Source organism: Mastigoproctus giganteus, chromosome 9 (genome assembly GCF_048544385.1).
Source record: "Mastigoproctus giganteus isolate SK-2022 chromosome 9, ASM4854438v1, whole genome shotgun sequence".
Taxonomy (NCBI): Eukaryota; Metazoa; Arthropoda; class Arachnida; order Uropygi; family Thelyphonidae; genus Mastigoproctus; species Mastigoproctus giganteus.
Genome location: NC_143583.1, coordinates 197,101,121 through 197,120,871, shown reverse-complemented (window position 1 = coordinate 197,120,871; position 19,751 = coordinate 197,101,121). Strand labels below are relative to the sequence as shown.

General features: G+C 37.2%; 1 protein-coding gene across 1 annotated transcript in view; it reads right to left on the bottom strand.

Annotated features, from left to right (window-relative positions):
* Positions 1-19,751, bottom strand: part of LOC150081006 (venom factor-like) — a 785,003-nt gene that overhangs the window by 132,733 nt on the left and 632,519 nt on the right. Inside the window, exon 33 of the mRNA XM_090382066.1 lies at positions 18,289-18,411. Within this exon, the coding sequence (XP_090238192.1) occupies positions 18,289-18,411 (123 nt within the window). The remainder of the gene's footprint in view (positions 1-18,288; positions 18,412-19,751) is intronic.

Here is a 19,751-nt window from a genome sequence, read left to right as displayed (position 1 = left end):
TAAATAAAAAAAGTATTGCTGCATTATTTTTATTGAAAAAATAATTTCAGTACAATGAAATACAATGAATGGAATTTTTCATTGTACCAGTGTACAATGAAATAATTCATATAAAATATATTATAACAACACTAAAATTATTGGTCTATGGTAACTGAAATAAGATATATAATTTTGACACTCAAATGATTTTAATTTCCGAGTGAATACTCCATTGATTGTTGTTCCATTATGTGTAGTATTTACTAAAGTATTTGACTTAATATCTAAATTGAAGACATCTTTCATAAATTTACAAAACTTCTTTCCAGCCTCAGAATTTAATTCTAGATTGAAATCACCAGTGAGAACTATAGGTATACGATCCAGTGACTCTTCCAATAATTTTGCACCTTCAATGGAATACGGCATCAAATTCTTGTTGATGAACTTTTGAATTATATCTAATGACATCCCTGGAGTGATGTATATGGCAACGATGAAAATATATCCACTATTGAATTTGCATAAAGATCCACAAATGTCTCCAATTTCATCTGATACTGCTGTAGCACTGCTGCTATTATGTTGTGCAAAGATATGTGGTGTACTGATGTTAATTGAAACTTCACATTGATATATTGCAACGCCATCACTACAAATATCTGACCTTTTAAATTGAGTCACACATTGGAATGGTTAAGTAATATATGTTCATCATTATCCAACCATGTTTCACTTAATATCAATATTTTGGATTGCTGTAAGATTGTGTCCACTTTGATATCTCAAACATGGGCCTGTAAACTTTGCACATTCATTGACGATATAGATATACCACTTTGTATGAAATCTTGCAGTTCATCCTGTAGAGACGGTAGCTTATTATTTTTCAAGAGATCTAGTGCAGCACGAAGTTCTATATTACTAGTAGTTTTGCCATGGTGAAATGTGAAATCATTGTGGGGATTTGTAATATATAAACCTTGCAATGAGGTCACTCAAGATAACACCACATATATAAGTTGCTGTTGATGATCTTTCTCATAATTATATACAACTTTGTCGAAGGTCCCTCCTTGAGATTTATGTATAGTCAAAGCACAAGCACATACTAAAGGAAATTGTGTAGGCCTACATATTAATTTCCTATTGTTCTTGAATGGAATCATAGTTGATCATTTTATAATAGGTATGGATTGACTAGGTAAATGTTTATCTTTCATATATTGTTTATAACGAGATTGGAGGTTATGTCCTATTTTTGACTCAAAAAATTTCATCCATACTCATTTAACTGTTTCATTGTTCTCAAATTCGAAATATACTAAAGTACCGATTGCACCATTTACCAGTCCATTGACCACATCTATATTTGTAATAATCATGTATGGTTTTCCTTCCAATAATGGTAGGATGTATGGAAATCCTGCAGATTCAGCCACTGACATTTTATGAATTTTATTTCAAATCCCTTGCGGACATATATTAGTAGCATCTTCTTTGGTAAACAAATCTTGATTCTATAATTTTAAGTTCATCTGGTGATAACGCTTCTCTATTGCCTATTTTTGTAAGAATTTTAAAAAATGTACTAATCAGACTGTAAAACTTGCACTAATTCATGAAATTGTAGAGAATGCCATAATTCTGGAGCAATCTCTAATGACTTGTTTATAAATTCTTTCGATTCCAATACAGAATGAGTAATGTTAGCTGTTATTCCTACTGATTTAAATGCAATTTGCAAATTTTCTGTAGTACACATTTGCATAATTTTCATTGCCATATATAGCAAATGTTGGGGAGTTACTCCACAATGATCAGATCTACGAATTTCACTCAATGCCATCACATAAAGGGATTAATTTTCAATCCATTTTTAAATTTTTGTGAATGCCCTGAATATATAGCAGGAAAAGAAAGTTCTTCTACATGTATATCAAATATGAAACTTGTTGGAGATGATTTCTAACCTGGTGCTATACATAGGGGCTCACATCTGGTGAGTATGGGCTTGGCACACCCAGGGTCACGAACTGGATATCATCATTCTTCTCTTTCTTGGTGATTTCCTTCTACTTCTCTCTGTCTGTCTGTCTGTCAGGGTGATTCAGAATTTTCTTTTATTATTGACAGGTTCCACAATTTCATCTGAATGTTCCTGTTCATTATCATCATTTGTCCCCAAGAAATCGTTACTCACTTTTATGGCGTATAATTTATACAGAGGTGGATTTATCAAATACCGTAACCATATTTTCGCTATTTTCTTCTCCACACTTCCTTGTAGATATGATGATTTATGTATGAGCATTTTATATGTACATTCATGGCATAATCGTCATCTAATTCTCTAGGTAATTGATGAACCATCGTATTTACATTAACTGGTACATTTATTACTTGTCCAATGATCCCATAATGTCCATGTTCATAACGTAATTGACGAATTTGCATAAAGGGTAATCATGGTGATATCAAATGCTCAGTTACAACATGCAGTGGAGGCAAACGAGTAAGATATGTTGGATATATAAATCCATTTGACGTGGCCATAGTTGGTATCCGTCCCTCTTTTAATGAAGTGTTGTTATTGTTTGTTATTTGGTTTTTAGGAGCATTAGCAACTAAGGCCATATTGCTCCGGGGATATGCGGTGGTCATTCCCTGACCTTTCCACATCCTCCATATTTGGTGGTCACAGGCTCGAACCCCAGTCTAATCAAGAAGTGCGTGCTACGCACTGCTGTTACTGTCCACCTGGCTACGGAGGCACCTTAATGAAGTGAGTACTTTCATTACGTGTATTACATGTCATGAAAGTACTCATTTCCTGTAAATGGTTTCAAATATAATTGAAACCATAAATGATCACAGACATTACAACTGAATCCAAATGGGTTTTTGTACACTAGTTTTTCAAACTTACTGTCAGCTCGTGTAGACACTATAGGGATGTAATCAGAAATCTCATTATTAGCCATTTCTAATTTCGCTTTTTTTCATGCATGATATTCCTTCATTCGTCTGCTGGAGTTTTAAATTCCTGATAAGTATCAGGCATAGTAGAACTTTGTGGTTGAATTTCATTATGATTCGGAATAGTTTCAATTTCAATTTCCTTTTTTTCCATTCAGGATATTCCTTCATTATTTCAGCATGAGTTTTTTTGGGTGCAGTTTGAGAACTCCTAGGCATAACGAAGCACTCTTGTTGAGTTTCATCTGGATTCACATTTCTGTCCAACTTCCCTTTCTTTTTTTTCACGATATTGCTTCGAACACTGGGTTGTAGATTTTGGACAGTCACTCGCATATTAATCATTATGCTGATATAACGGTATAATGTAGAGAGTCACTGCTCAATTGTACTTTTCGTGTCACTGCAACTTGTTGCATCACTGCACTCGTTGCATATAATTGAATTTTCTTGGGTGCATGCATTGTATTTGTTGTGTCACTGCATACGACAAGTACATGCATGCACATCGGGTTTTGTGATGATTTCTAAGTAATGTAATGCTTTTTTCCAAATAACGCCGTTAAAAACTTTTTTTAACGTCAAAAAAACATATACAAAGTTAAATGGAAGAAGGCAAATGATGGTTGAATAATGTTGGTTTTAAAAGGAACTCATGTGATGAGTATCGTGTGTGTGTGTGTGTGTGTGTGTGTGTGTGTGTGTGTGTGTGTGTGTGTGTGTGTGTGTGTGTGTGTGTGTGTTTATACTCCGACACAACTGCTAGGTTAGAGAAGTTTATAATAAATCATGAATACAATCGTTAATCATATTCATCAGTCACATGAGCCTGAACCATGGTCCATTCAAAGAGTGTGTGTGCTACTGCATTCTCTCTCCTCACTACTTGGCTATGTATATCTGAAACTATTTTACATCATGTTAGAACAAAGAAAGTAGCATACATTTTACTCAATGCTGTTCTCATAATGGCTTCTTAAAGTGGTGATCATCCTTCACAATCTTGTGATAACAGTACTTAAATTGTATCGACCAACTTTTCACAAATAATATTTTTTGGATCAAGTGTCAAACTACAGGTGGTAGCTACAGCAGCTTTCAGTGTTGAATTTTGCTCTACTGTTCCATTCATGTGGCATTTTATTGCAATTAGACTACTGAATAAGCATAAGCAGCATGCAGAGAACTATCAGATCACATAACTGACTAATTCTCATTACACAAAATCTTTTCAAGAAAAAGTTCAAGATTTTCATATTTCTTTAAATTAAACAGAATGAGCTGTTCGAAGAGAAGCATACTGCTTACCACTGAGGAGGAGAACACCAGTCAGGCTTTTCCTGGAGAAGTCAACCTTCATTAATTTTTCACTGGTAATTACTAAGCTACATTTTAGTGCAAACAGAGTGATCACTTAAATTTTAAAATCAAAAATGGTCATATCTGAAACAATATACAGTGGATTCTGGTTATTTGGGACATCGGTTAATCGGGGAAAATCTTAAAAAACAGAATCCAATCGATCAAATAGCCAGAGTTTACTTTGCTTAATTGAGACAACAGCATGTTTAATTGGGACAGGAGACCACAGCACTGGAGATTACCCTACATTTGTCTCCAACCGTACCACGTGGTTCGGTTGGATTTCTGGCAGTCACAATCATAAAAAAAATAAAAACAATTAGCAGTCACCTGTTTATTGGGCTTTCCTGTTAGTGCAATCTATCATAAACGGATAGTGAACTTAATCTTTGTGAATATTACTGACATAATACTGACAGCTGGAATTCTGTGGGTTATTATGGTAAAATGTGTTTACACTTCCATGAAATCTTCAGTCATATAAAAAAATTCATTTTCAGAATCTTTTCTTCATTCCTATTTTTAAAGCTTCGTAACTTGTTACTCCGTTCTCACTTGCATGTATCATGTTACTTGCAATTTGTGTATGCTGTATTCTTCGTTATTGATTGTTTATCTTTTTATTGTTTTAAATTTTAACCCCCAACCACAAATGTCAGTGAACAGAAATGTCAACTAGTTAGTATGTACATATTACAGTACTATTATGAAACAACAGGGATTACCTTTATTTTAGATATAGGAAGCTTCTTTTCCGACCAACTTTCCCTGTTGTTTCATAATATAATAGAATATAGGAATTATCAAGCACTTAATAGTTCTCTATTATCAAATCTATTAAATATTACAGTACGTATTAATTATTCCGATTATCAAATTTTTTGTTTAAAATTAATTTTGAAAATTGCAGAAACTGCATAAAATAATTTGTCTTGAAATCATTTGTACTACTTACCTTACTTAGTTAGCTAATAATTAAAATAAGTGAAGCTGTAATACATTAATCAGGATATTGCAATAAAAAAGAAACCCAAAAATATTTTACATGTACAATTTTAGCAAGAAAAGAAAAATATAATATACAGTACATTCCCATTATAATACTTCTGCTTATAGTACTATCCCACTTTTAATGTACTTTTCATCTGCCCCCATGGTCAATAACCTATGGAAGTACCATTAATTTTTTTGATGGCCATAGTACTCCTATTAAAATGCTTTCCTGATTATTATTATTATTGTTATTATTATCATTATTATTAGACCTCAAAGAAGGAAGATAGACCTCAAAAGACCTTACAGACCTCAAAGAAGGAAGAAAGAACCTGTATACCCTCACCCACCTGACGTACATGGATGACATCAATCTCTATGCGGCAACTGAGAAGCAACTCCAGCAACTACTCTGGATCACCAAAGATTTCAGCAAGGACATCAGGATGGAATTTGGTCTACACAAATGCAAGACCCACACACTGCACCAGGGAAAATTAGTTGGCCAAAACTACCAGCTGCTGACTGATAAAGAGATCAAAGCTATGACAGAAGGAGAGACCAAATACTTAGGGATGATGCAGGCTCAGCAGTTAGAGCACAAGGAAATCAAGAAGTACCTGACCAAAAAATATCATCAGACGTTCAGTAGCCTGCTGAAAGCAAAACTGAATGGAGGGAACACAGCTAAAGCCATAAACACCTATGCAGCTCCAGTACTAATATATACCTTCTGGGTCATAGATTTGACTAACACCGAGCTAGAAGATATCATGTGAAAGACAAGGAGCCGCCAACACCACCCGAAGTCAGCAGTGGAGAGACTAACAATAGCTTGGGAAGAGGGAGGAAGGGGCCTGATAGACCTGATAGAGCAACAGAAAACAGAGATAGTTAACCTGAAGGATTACTTCGAGAACAACACAGCACAACTCCACCAGGCCATAAGAAGATAGATAAGTGATATACCCCACTCAACCTAAGCGAGGAACCCCCTCCCACCCAGACGGTACAAGAAAGAAAGTTGAAAGATGGGCAAAGAAGACACATCATGGCAGACACTACAATGTCTTCCATCAAGATCACATCGATAACATTGCTTCCAATGCATGGCTCACAAGTGGGATGCTCTTCCCCAAGACTGAAGGATTCATGCTGACCATCCAAGACCGGGTCAACACCAGTAACTATAAAATATACTTCGCAAAAGAGCCCGGAATGTCAGATGACACATGTTGACCATGCCACCTGGCCTCAGATATGATCCAACACATCACCTCGGGGTGCAAGGTGATCACCCAGACTGAGTACACTCATAGACACGACCAGGTAGCCAGGATAATACATCAGAAGCTAGCGAGGAAATACCAGTTAACCAAAGAAAGTGTACTATACTACAAGTAAGAACCCCAGGCAGTACTAGAGACCCAAACTCACAAGCTGTACTGGGACCATGCCATAATAACGGATAAAACCATCCCGCACAACCGGACATAACCTTTGTGGACAAGATGGAAAAGGCTACCTACCTGATTAACATAGCAGTGCCCAACACTAGTAATGTCCAGAAAACCCATGAGGAAAAAAATTAGGAAGTACACGAAGCTAAGACATTAGGTCAAGGAAATTTGGTATATGCAAGAAGTATCGACCATCCCAATAATCGTATCAACCACTGGTATGGTACCAAAGACTCTACATAGCAGCTTAGTAGCAATAGGTCTCCCAGAGAACACCTACAAGGAACTCCAGAAAGTCACAATCCTGAACACCTGTAGGATAGTCAGAGATTTCCTCAACTAACAGTAACACCAGACATTACAACCACCCTGTGTACTTGGTAGTAGTAACTGTCACAGAGTGGAATCCCCTAATCAGGAGGATTCCACTTTGAATAAATCCCTCTTCAGCACAGTGTGCTGAAGAGGGATTTATTCAAATAGGTAACTACCATCAAGGGTAAAGGGGAGGGTTTTTGCTTTCGTAAAGGTGACTAGGATGGCCTGAGACAGTATTTAAATTCTATACAGTGGAACTAACTGATGATGTTACCAACAGCAAATTCAAAATGGGAAGCATTCAAAGAATTTATCTTGGAAGCTACTAGGCTTTACATACCAACTAAGAAATATTGTTCAAGGTTTAAGCCTAAATGGATGTCAGATGAACTAATGAGACATTTGGCAGAGAAGAAAAATGCATGGGATACATATCAATTAATGGGAGACATGGAAGCCTAGGATAGATATAAGCTGGTTTGTAACCAAGTTACAAAGGAGATTAGGCAGGCAAAGACAGACTACTAGAAATCTTTGGCAAAGAATGCAAAGAAAAACAGCAAAGTGTTCTTTACTTATGTAAACTCTAGAAGGAAGGGGATGAATCAGATTGGTCCACTTGATATCGATGGCTCAACTGTTGGTGATCTTGCTCAGGTGGCTAACAAACTAAATGATATTTTGCATCAACATTCATACGTGAGGAGTTATTCAGGGAGGGGGAATGCCAGAGGTGTATTCAACTCTTGCAGTAAGCTAGATAATCTTGTAATAACTGAGAGTAAAGTGGAGGAGAAATTGTTGAAGATAAACACAAGAAAATCACCTGGGGTGGATGGGATCTATCCAGTTATATTAAAGGAGGCAGCAAAGGAAGTAAGCATACCCTTAGCCATAATTATGAGAGCTTCCCTGGAGTCAGAGGAGGTACCCATGGATTGGAGATATGCAAATGTGACCCCAATCCACAAAGGAGGATCAAAGGGAGACACAGGTAATTACAGACCTGTTAGTTTAACTTCTGTTCCAAGGAAATTAATGGAGGTACTGGTTAAAGAAGCATTGCAGAATCACCTAGCCTGGACATAGCATGGGTTTGTTAAGGGGAAGTCTTGTCTGACTAATTTGCTTAGATACTATGATGTAGTCACAAAGGAACTGGATGCAAAGAATAACTTTGATTTTATATATTTGGATCTTCGAAAAGTCTTTGATACTCTTGCACAGGGAAGACTGCTGCACAAATTGGAGTAGTTTGGCATTCGAGGCAAATTCCTGCTATGGATAAAGGGTCGAAGACAGAGGGTGGTAATCAATTGAAACTGCTTATCGTGGACTAATGTTATTAGTGGAGTCCCTCAGGGTTCAGTGTTGGGTCCATTGTTGTTTTCTGTATTTATAAATGATACTGATGATGGTATTTCAGGCTTAATGTCCAAGTCTGCAGACGATACAAAAGTTGGCAGGGTCGTTAAGGACACTACTGATGCTATGGTGCTGCAACAGAATTTGGAAAGGTTGAGCAGATGGGCTGAGAGGTGGAAAATGAAGTTTAACATTGACAAATGTAAAGTACTACATATGGGAAAGAGCAACCCCAGAGCAATATATCAACTCTGTGGTACTACACTGACAGCGGTAGAGAATGAAGAGGACCTGGGGTAATTGTGCAGGCAGATATGAAGTTCTCTGTGCAGTGCAGATGGGCTGCAAGAGTAGCTCATGGTGTCTTGTCAATGATATACAGGAATTTTTCTAGCAGTTATAAGGAGGTGATTATTCCCTTATATAAGGCAATGGTCAGGCCACACCTTGAGTACTGTATACAGGTCTGGAGGCCTCATTTCAAGAAGGATGTAGAGCTGCTGGAATGAGTACAGAGAAGGGCAACAAGATTAGTGAATGGAACAAGGATTGCTTTTATGAAGAAAGGCTAAGTTTTGCAAATTACAGTGTCTGGCGACTAGGCACAGGTGAGGTGATCTGATAGAGGTGTATAAAGCCTTGAATGGTTTGAGCATGCTCAATGCCTATGGAATTCTTCCTCTTGCTCAGAATAATCACCTGAGAGGGCATAAATTCAAATTGAGGAAAGACAGAGGTAGGATAGACGTGTGGAAATTTGCCTTTAGCCAGCGGGTAGTTGGTTGGTGAAACCGACTTCCATCCCTTGTTATGGAAGTTGATAGCTTAAATAAATTTAAGGCTCAGCTTTTTTTTTTTTTTTTGGCTGATGCTGCATAAGCTTGCTTTCTTGCATCATATGCCTTTAATGATGCTAATAACACACTCCTACTCTCATTTTTGCTTTCCCACAGCTTATGTCACACAATCTGACTCAACATAGCATTCTCCACTGATCTTAGCTGGATGCAATGCCCTATATTTCTTGTGTTTCTTAACTAACAGTATAACTCCACCTCCCTTCCTATTCTGGTTATCCTTTCTGTACACACTGTGCTCCCCAAATTCTATTTTGGCACTGCTTATATCTGTGTGATTCCACATCTCTCTATCCCAACAATATCCACCTTTGATGTCTTGACCAGCACTTCAAATTCATCAAATTTATTTACTATAGTGCTAGCATTGGTGTACATGCAAGTGTACATGCAGCTGTTCTTATTCTTAGTTATCCTAACACAGCCCATGTATTTACTTGTTCCGTGATGACTCCCAGTAGTTCTTGAAATCCTCAGCACACTGCTTTCCAGGCTGCTGCTCATTCCAATTGAAGCAGCGCAAGAATCACTTTCACCTCTGCCTAGGGCTGATGTTAATCTATTAGTTTGTGTATCCCCCAAGCTAGCATTTTTCTAACCCACGTAACACTGTCTCCATAGCATCAGCAAATATTCTTGGGCCGTTTCTATTTAAGTGTATCCATCCCTGTAGAAACAGCCTCTCCTGTTAATAAGCACAGAACAATCTGAGAAAAATTCTACCCCATGAGCCTTGCACAATCTCTCCACCGCCAAATTGATTAATAAGGCTTGCATCATATAAAAAAAGTAAAGTGCAGCCATTATCAACCCACTGCAGGGTGGAAGCCTCCTCAACAATTCATGCTGAGGGAAATGGACCATAATCTGCCACGCTGGTCCAGTGCGGGTTGGCAGATCGACCGTATTCAGCAGTCAGGGGCTTGAATCCCGGTCTACTCAAAGAGCGTGTGCTACTGCACTCCCGCTCCTGCCCACTCGGCTACGGAGTACTCCCTCCTATTGTATCTGGAGAGAACTGCAGACACTTTCAAATTTAATCCTATCTTGTAACTTTTTTTTCAACACTGACCTGTACTTGTTAAGTAAATTCACAGATCTCCTATTCTTAATGTCATTAGTGCCAATGTGTATAACAATATCACCTTTTTTTCCCTTAAAATATGATATCTACTCTACAACAACATCAACTTTTGTCTACTGGCAGACATACCCTGGTCATAACTATTCCACCTGTCCTTTTTGCACAATATATTTCCTGTTTCCTTGACAACAGAGTCACCACCAACTACTAGTTCCTGTGAAACTAGCACATTCTGTTTTGGGGATTGCTGCTGCATTGCCTGATGTTCAAGTGCAAACTTTGCCATTGATGTGGGCAGCTGAGAGAATAATGTGCCCCAATAAAGGCCCATAACAATGCTGACTTGGCATCTAACATTCTCACGCTCCTTACATCAATAACACACAAAGAAATTGCCTCGGCAATTTCATGTTCTGTTCCTGATAGCTCTGCAAACATCAAACAAGCAGAACATTTCTTAAGGCTGTGATTTAGAGCACAACCCCTCCCCTTAGTTCTCACAAGAGCCACAGTACTCCCACTGCCATGACCCCTTTACTTTGCTATTCTGGTCTTAGGCACAATTTTGGTTCACATTCAATACAATTAAAAATACTACACTAAACTTATATCCTAATGCAGTAATAATACTATGCACTGGTTATGCTACAAAGTTTACATTATTGAATATATATATATTCCCATGTCACGCTTACAGTGTATGTATTTGTATTTTGTATCTGCTACCATGTTTAAGTTATGTGTATTATGCTATAATGTTACATTTGTAAATTCTAAGAGTTATAATAGATAATAAATTTAACTGTCTATCACCAATCTAAGTGATTTGAACCCTCGAGCAACATCGTTGTGATACACATCTACGGCAAATCACTGATACTAAAAGCTCTAAGAATATTAATGTCATACATTATGGACTATGTGGTGAAGTTACAAAAACACGTATGTAGTGCTATAAATTATAGTTTATATGCCTCTTCTGATACTGATTACAAAGAGGCAAATTGCAATGACTGAAATGCTGTCAAAATTTTTTTCTGAAAATACTGCTTTATAATGTATAAGTGAATATAAAAAAAAAAAAAAAAACAGGGCCCAATAGGAGTATAAAAAATGGGGGAGAATTGTGCAGTTTTTCACCAGAAATTCCTGAATGATCAAAGTCTGAACAGGAGCACAATCTTGACGGAAAAATCACTTTCCTGATATTTGTTAATGACACTACAGAGGCATAGCAGGCATGATGTCAGAGTTTGCTGATAATACTAAGGTTAAGAGTGTGGAAAATGGCAGTACCAAAGGTAACAAGGTATGCTAAGGTAACAAGATCCAGATAATTATTCAGCTTGTTGGAAAATTAGAGTATATCATTTTAATATACTAATATATATCATTTTAATATACATTTTAATATACTTCTTGGTAATAGAAATCACAGATTACCATGTTATTTGGGAAGCAACAAACTTAAGATGCTTAATAATGAAAGAAGAATCAGAAGTAATTATGCATCCAAAATGCAGTTTTCTCAATATTGTATATAGGTTGCAAGACTAGTAGCAGAATTTTTCTACATGAGCTTTTACTATCATGTAGAAAAATTCTGCTGGCAAAGAAAAAGTAGCAGTTATAGTATTGATATAAAGAAGTACAGATAGTTCCCAACTTTACGAATTAATTCGTTTTTATCGCACACTTGTGAAGCGAGAATATATTTCCTATATACATGTTAAAAATAGAGGTTACATTCTTGCCAATGAAATTAGTTGGCTAATTAGTTTGCATTAGCATTAGCAAAGGCACATGATACAAGAAAGCAAGTTATATAGCATCAGTCAAAAGAAAAAAAAAAAACAACACCCCTTATTTTACCCATCCACTCGCTCCAAATGTTTGTCAAGTTTTGCCTTTAATCTATTTAACCTATCAACTTCTACAAGAGAGATGGAAGTTTGTACCACCAATCAACCACCCGCTGGCTAAGGGCAAACTTCTGCACATCTATCCTACAACCATCTTTTCTCAATTTGAATTTATGCCCTCTCAGGCGTTTATTCTGAGAAAGAGAAAGAATTCCATCTGCATTGAGCATGCTCAAACCATTCAAGGCTTTATGCACCTCAATCAGCTCACCTCGCAGGTGCTTAGTCTCCAGACACAGTAATTTGCAAAATTTAAGCCTTTCTTCGTAAGATCAACCCTTTGTTCCATTCACTAATCTTGTTGCTCTTCTCTGTACTCGTTCCAACAGCTCTACATCCTTCTTAAAATGAGGCCTCCAGACCTGTATACAGTACTCAAGGTGTGGCCTGACCACTGCCCTATATAAGGGGATAATCACCGCCTTATCCCTACTAGAAAAATTTCTGTATATCATTGACAAGACACCATGAGCTCCTCTTGCAGACCGTCTCCACTGCTCAGAAAACTTCATATCTGCCTGCACAATTACCCCCAGGTTCTTTTCATTCTCTACCACTGTCAGTGTAGTACCACAGAGTTGATACATTACTCTGGGATTACTGCTTCCCCCATATGTAGTACTTTACATTTGTCAATGTTAAACCTCATTTGCCACCTCTCAGCCTATCTGCTCAACTTTTCTAGATCCTGTTGCAGCAGTGTACTGTCATTAGTGTTATTAACAACCCTGCCAACCTTAAGTAAAGAACTCTTTGCTGTTTTTCTTTGCATTCTTTGCCAAAGATTTCTCGTAATCTGCCTTCGCCTGACTAACCTCCTTTATAACTTGGTTAGAGATCAGCTTATATCTATCATAGGCTTCTGAGTCACATGTTAATTTATATGTATCCCATGCATTTTTCTTCTCTGTCACATGTCTAATTAGTTCATCTGACATCTATTTAGGCCTAAATCTTGAACAATATTTCTTTGTTAGTATGAAAAGCCTAGTAGCTTCCAAGATTAATTCTTTGAATGCTTCCCATTTTGAATTTGCTGTTGGTAACATCATCAGTTGGTTCCACCATATAGAATTTAAATACCGTCGCAGACAACCATAGTTACCTTTACGAAAGCAAAAACCCTTCCCTTTACCCTTGATGGTAGTTACCTCTTTGAATAAATCCCACTTCAGCACACTGTGATCACTGCCACCTAGCAATTCCGTTATCTGCAGATTCTTGATGCATGAAGAATCACTACTGATAATCAGATCATGAGTATTACTCCCTCTAGGTGCCTCCCGAACATTCTGCAGTAGAAAACAATCATCCAATAAATCCACAAAAGCCTTGCTAGTGTGTGAATGACCAACCCACAAATTCCAGTCAATCTCTGGGAAATTAAAATTCCCCATTATAAGACACACACTGATTTACTGGCCCACTCTATTTCTCTGCAAAATTGCTCATTATACTCATCAGAATCATTAGACCTATAACACACACCTACTCTCATTTTTCCTTTCCCAGTGATTATGTCACACCAAATTGACTCAACACTGCATTGTCTACCCACATCAATTGGATGACTTCCTTAGATTTTATATATTTCTTAACTAACAGCATAACCTCTCTATCCTTTCTGTACACATTGTACTCCCCAAATTCCAGTTCTGCACTGCTTATGTCTGTGTGACACAATATCTCTGATATCCCAACAATATCTGCCTTTGATGTCTTGACCAGCACTTCAAGCTCATCGAATTTATTAACTATACTCCTAGCATTGATGTACATGCAAGTATACATGCACTTGTTTCTACTCTTAGTTACCCTAACACAGCCCATGTATTTACTTGTTCCACTATGACTCACAGCACTCCTGGAAATCCCCAATAACTTGATTTCCAGGCTGCTGCTGAATTGTATTTCAATAGAAGCAGTGCAAGAATCCCTTTCACCTCTGCCAGCGGCTACTGTTAATCTATTAGTCCATGTATCCCCTCAAGCTAGCAGTTTTCCGACCCCCCCTAACTCTGCCTCGATAACATCAGCAATATTCTTGCACCCTTTCTATTTAAGTGTATCCCATCCCTGTAGAAGCAGTCTCCCCTTTTAATAAGCACAGACCAGCCTGAGAAAAATTCTACACCTTGAGCCTTGCACAAACTCTCCAGGGCCGAATTGATCGACAAGGCTCTCATCATATACTCCGTCCTATCGTGTCTGGGCAGAATTGCAGACACTTTCAAATTCAACACTAACTCACGGCTTTTTTTCAGCATTGTCTTGTACTTGTAAAGTAATTCTGCCGGTCTCCTACTCTTAATATCATTAGTGCCAATGTGTACAACAATATTACCCTTTGTGCCCTTAAAGGATGATATCTGCCCTACAACATCATCAACCTTTGCCCCTGGTAGACATACATTGTCCGGAAATTTGTCTTTAGCCAGCGGGTAGTTGGTTGGTGGAACAGACTTCCATCCCTTGTTGTGGAAATTGATAGCCTAAATAAATTTAAGGCTGAGCTGGACAGGTATTTCGAACGAACGGAGGGGTGAAGTGGAAGTTTTTTTTTTTTTTTTTTCTGGCTGATGCTGCATAAGCTTGCTTTCTTGCATCATATGCCTCTACTAATGCTAAAGCTAAAGTTCTGTATACCCTGGTCCTGTTCCATCTATCCTTTTTGCACAATATGTTTCCTGTTTCCCTGACAATAGAGTCATCTACAACAACTAGTTCCTTTGGGACCAGCACATTCTGCCTTGGGGGGTTGCCGCTGTGTTGTGTGATGTTCAAGTGCAAGCTCTGGCATTGATGTGGGCAGCTGAGAGCTTGATGGGCCCATCAATTTAAATCCTCCGAGGGCATCCACCCTGTCCTTCAAGCTCTCATATAAGCCCATAACAATGCCGATTTGCACCTCATTTCCTCGCACTCCTTACATCGCGCACACACAAAGACATTCCCCTTGGCAATATCACGTACTGTTCCTGATTGCTCCACAATTATCAAACAAGCAGTGCATATCAATAAACTGTGATTCAGAGGACAACCCCCCCCTCAGTTCTCCCCTGAGCCACAGCACTTCCACTAGTTTGAGCCTTTTGCTTTGCTGCTCTGGTCTGAGTCATGATTTCTATTCAAGTTCAGTAAAATTCCAATACAAAATATAACCCTAATCCTATATCCCAATGCAGTTATAACACTATATATATATGTATTTCGGTATCGAATATTATCTCCGAGTTACGTTATATGACTTTCTTATCTCCTGTCAACTTATATGTATTAATTTATGATGTTATGTTTTGTAATAACTAGGTCGCTATATTTATTTAGTTTAAAAAAGTACAATTCAAATAACAATAAAATTTAATAAGATTAATAAATTTTACTGATTAATTAATTGAAACTATACTCGCTATCTAGTTTTCTGTTAAACCTTAGCATACGTTGTATGGTATAACAATGGTGGCAAGTTATGAATGGTTAATCTACGGACACGAGGTATTATTTACTTTCCAAATCACGCTATCTAAATTCAAAATAAACCATGTAGCTTGACTAGGTCTATAAGCTATTTATAGAAAATAATTTAATCTAACAATTAAGTCAATAAAGTGGTTAAGTATAATTAAAAACTGCGTTTGCGGGAGCTGCAAAACCTGTCCACATGTGGATTTGATACCCTTACCGATACCTACAGTAATAACCTACAAAATCTCTATCTAAATTCAATTTAAACTAAAGTATTGTTACCAGGAATACAGGCATCTCTGTAGCAAGGTGGGAAGGAGCAGCAGCAGTGCGTAGCACACGCTTCTTGATTAGACTGGAGTTCGAGCCCGTCACCACCAAATACGGAGGATGCGGAAAGGTCAGGGAACGACCCGGGAGCGATATGGCCTTAGTTGCTAATGCTCCTAAAAACCAAACAACAACAACAACTAGGAATATAAAGCAACTCTAAAAAAGAAATTAATATGCCAATGTAAATAAAAAAGCAAAAACTTCTCTATTTGCTGGAGCCGTAAAAACTTCGCCTTCATATGTACTCTCGCACCCAAAAAAAACTTAACATGTACTCTCGCACCCACGCTCCTTTCATAAATCAGTCATTGTTTGTTTAAACAATGACCGATTTATCCAAAGAAATGAAAACATAGCCGTAAAATCAAGCAAATTATAATAATAAAGAAATTATTTATGACTTACAAATGTTAAAGTATGTTTATTCTTCATCATCATCATCGACTAAATGCACACTTGTTGATCACTCATTATAGTATTGGCTTGGCACTCATTGGTTTGTTGCACAAGGAGTCATCTTCTTCAGAAATGCTTCAAGAGGCGTTTGTCTCCAAGATAATCTTCTCTTTTTTTTATAAATTTCAATAGCATGCATAAGCATTTTTTAACAGAACGCACAAATTGCAACTAACACGATTTGTGAAGTAACAAGTTTAAGAAGCTTAAAAAAAAAAAAAAAGAATGAAGAGAAGATTCTGAAAATTTATTTATGTTTTTTATGATTGAAGGTTTCAGTAAAAGGGAAACACATTTCACCATAATAATGTAAAAAAACCACACAAACCACACAGCTATCGGTATTTTCGAAAATGCAATAAGATCAAGTTTCCTACCTGTTTATAATTGCTTACAGTAACAGAAAAGCCCAATAAACTGGAAAGCACAAATTGTTTTATGGTAGGGACCTGTAGAAATGTGCTTCAGAAAAATATCACAAAGCCGTTCAAAATTGGTTCTTATAACAGTACATATGATAACAATGAACGTGTATTGCATTTTAATGATTTGAATTGGTAACTAATACAATTTACACTATAAAAATGACCTTTTAGAGAGTTATTTATTTCAACTTCCGAGGTCGGGGAAAGAATTACCAAAAATGTGTTATTGGGTTCATATTACAATATTTTCATGATACGATGTGTCTCTGGAACGGATTAATATCGTAAAGTGGAGAACAGTGTAACGCATGTTGTTTGAAATGTGGTATTTATGAATATATAACATTCATTTTTTGCGATTAATGTTCATATTTTCGATTTTCTTGATGATATTTAAAATAATAAAAAAAAAAAAAACTCGTAAAGCAGGAACTGCCTGTATTATGAAGAGAAAGAGAGAGACTTCAGTTTTGTTTATTTCATTTGGTGTTTTGTTTTGGTAAATCAGCAGCAGAGGCTATAACGGAACAAACACTATTTGCGTAAGTTCAGAATTTTTAAAAGGTTAAAAAGAGCTGACCCATAATCATATTGGATAAAACCTGACTAAGTGTATAAGGTAGTAAAAGATAATGGGCCCGGGGGCTCACATCTGGTGAGTATGGGTTTGGCAAACCCAGGGTCCTGAGCTGGATATCATCATTCTTCTCTTTCTTGGTGGTTCTTTTCTACTTCTCTCTCTGTCTCTCTCTCTCAGGGTAACTCGGGGAATTTTTTTTTTTTTTTTTTTTGCCTGGTGCAGCATAAGCCTCAGGCTTCCTTGTACCATGTGGCTAATAATAATAATAATAATAAAAGGGCATTTGGATAAAACATGGCAGTTAAAATGGAATTGCAGGTTCTTCCACATGGTTTGTGGGGGGGGGGGGGAGATCACTAGCTTTCAGCAGAAGCAAATGGCCAATTAAGGAACAAATTCACCACTTCATTAGATTATAACAAAACTGCTAATTTTAAACAAAAGGAACAAAAAAAAACTAATTTTTTATATAATAAAGAAAATTCTATTTCCCAGTTCTCAAAAAGTGATCTGTTCTTGATTACCATTGGAAAAATGCTCAAAACATTCTGTATTTGTGAGTTTCTGCTGTATTTATTGATATAAACAATTCCAAACTAATAATCTTTAGATTCCCTGTTAATAAAATTTTTTTCTTCACTGCTTGTCTCTACTTTCTTATTACTCCAAGTGCATAAAGGTGAGTATTAATATTAAAAATTATATACCTTGAAATTTATGATGATGCTCCTGATCCTGCCGATTTCTCACTGGATTAAGGTTGCGGTCAATTAGAGGTTTAATTCTTGGAACATCTTCTCCAACATCATTGAAACGATTCATTACTACTCCTTTAAATTAATGAGAATTTTAAAAATTAAAATAAGAAAACACTGGTTTTGTAATTCACTATAAACTTAAACTGAATAAATAAAGCAATGCTGAAAAATCACAGTATCTGATGTACTTCTTTATATTTATTCTTGACAAACAATAACTTAAACCAGAAAAGACAAATTGCATTTTTATTTTATATATAATGCTACTTTTTAAAAAGGTAGCATTAGCAATAGTTGAGGCATACGATGCAAGCTTATACAGCATCAGCCAAAAAAAAAAAAAAAAACCCTTTCCAATTCAGCCATCCGGTCACTCCAAATGTTTTTCTAGTTCAACCTTAAATTTATTTAAGCTATCAAATTCCAAAACTACAGATGGAAGTCTGTTCCAGTAATCCACCCACTGGCTAAAGGCAAACTTCCACACATCTATTCTACAACTGTCTTTCCTCAGTTTGCATCTATGCCCCATCAGGTTCTTGATCTGAGCAAGCAGAAGTATCCCGTCAGCACTGAGCTTGCTTAAACCATTCAAGGCCTTAAACACACCTCAATCAGATCACCTCGCAGGTGCCTAGTCTCCAGATGCAGCAACTTTCAGAACTTAAACCTTTCTTCGTAAGCACACCCCTTTGTTCCTCTCACCAATCTTGTTGCCTTTCTCTGTACTTGTTCTAGCAACTCTACATCCTTCCTAAAATGAGACCTCCAGACTTGTATACAGTACTCAAGGTGTGGCCTGCTCTGCCAGCCCATCAGCACTGCTCAGAGAACTTCATACTTGTAGTTACCCTAACACAGCCCATGTACTTACTTGTTCCATGATGACTCCCAACAGCTCTTGAAATCCCCAGCAACTTGCTTTCTATGCTGCTGCTCATTACAACAGAAGCAGTGCAAGAATCACTTTTGCTTCTGCCTGTGGCTACCGTTAATCTTTTCGCCTGTTTGTTTGTTTGTTATTTGGTTTTTAGGAGCATTAGCAACTAAGGCCATACTGCTCCGGGGATATGCGGTGTTCATTCCCTGATCTTTCTGCATCCTCCGTATTTGGTGGTCACAGGCTCGAACCCTAGTCTAATCAAGAAATGTGTGCTATGCAATGGAAAGGACCTTTCCATTCTCTACAACTGTCAGTGTAGTACCACACAGTTGATAAGTTACTCTGGGGTAACTGCTTCCCATATGTAGTACTTTACATTTGTCAATGTTAAACTTCATTTGCCACCTCTCAGCCCATCTGCTCATCTTTTCTAGATCCTGTTGTAGCAGCAGCGTATTGTCATTAGTGTCCTTAATAACCCTTAACCACCCTACCAACCTTCGTATTGTCTGCAAACTTGGACATTAAG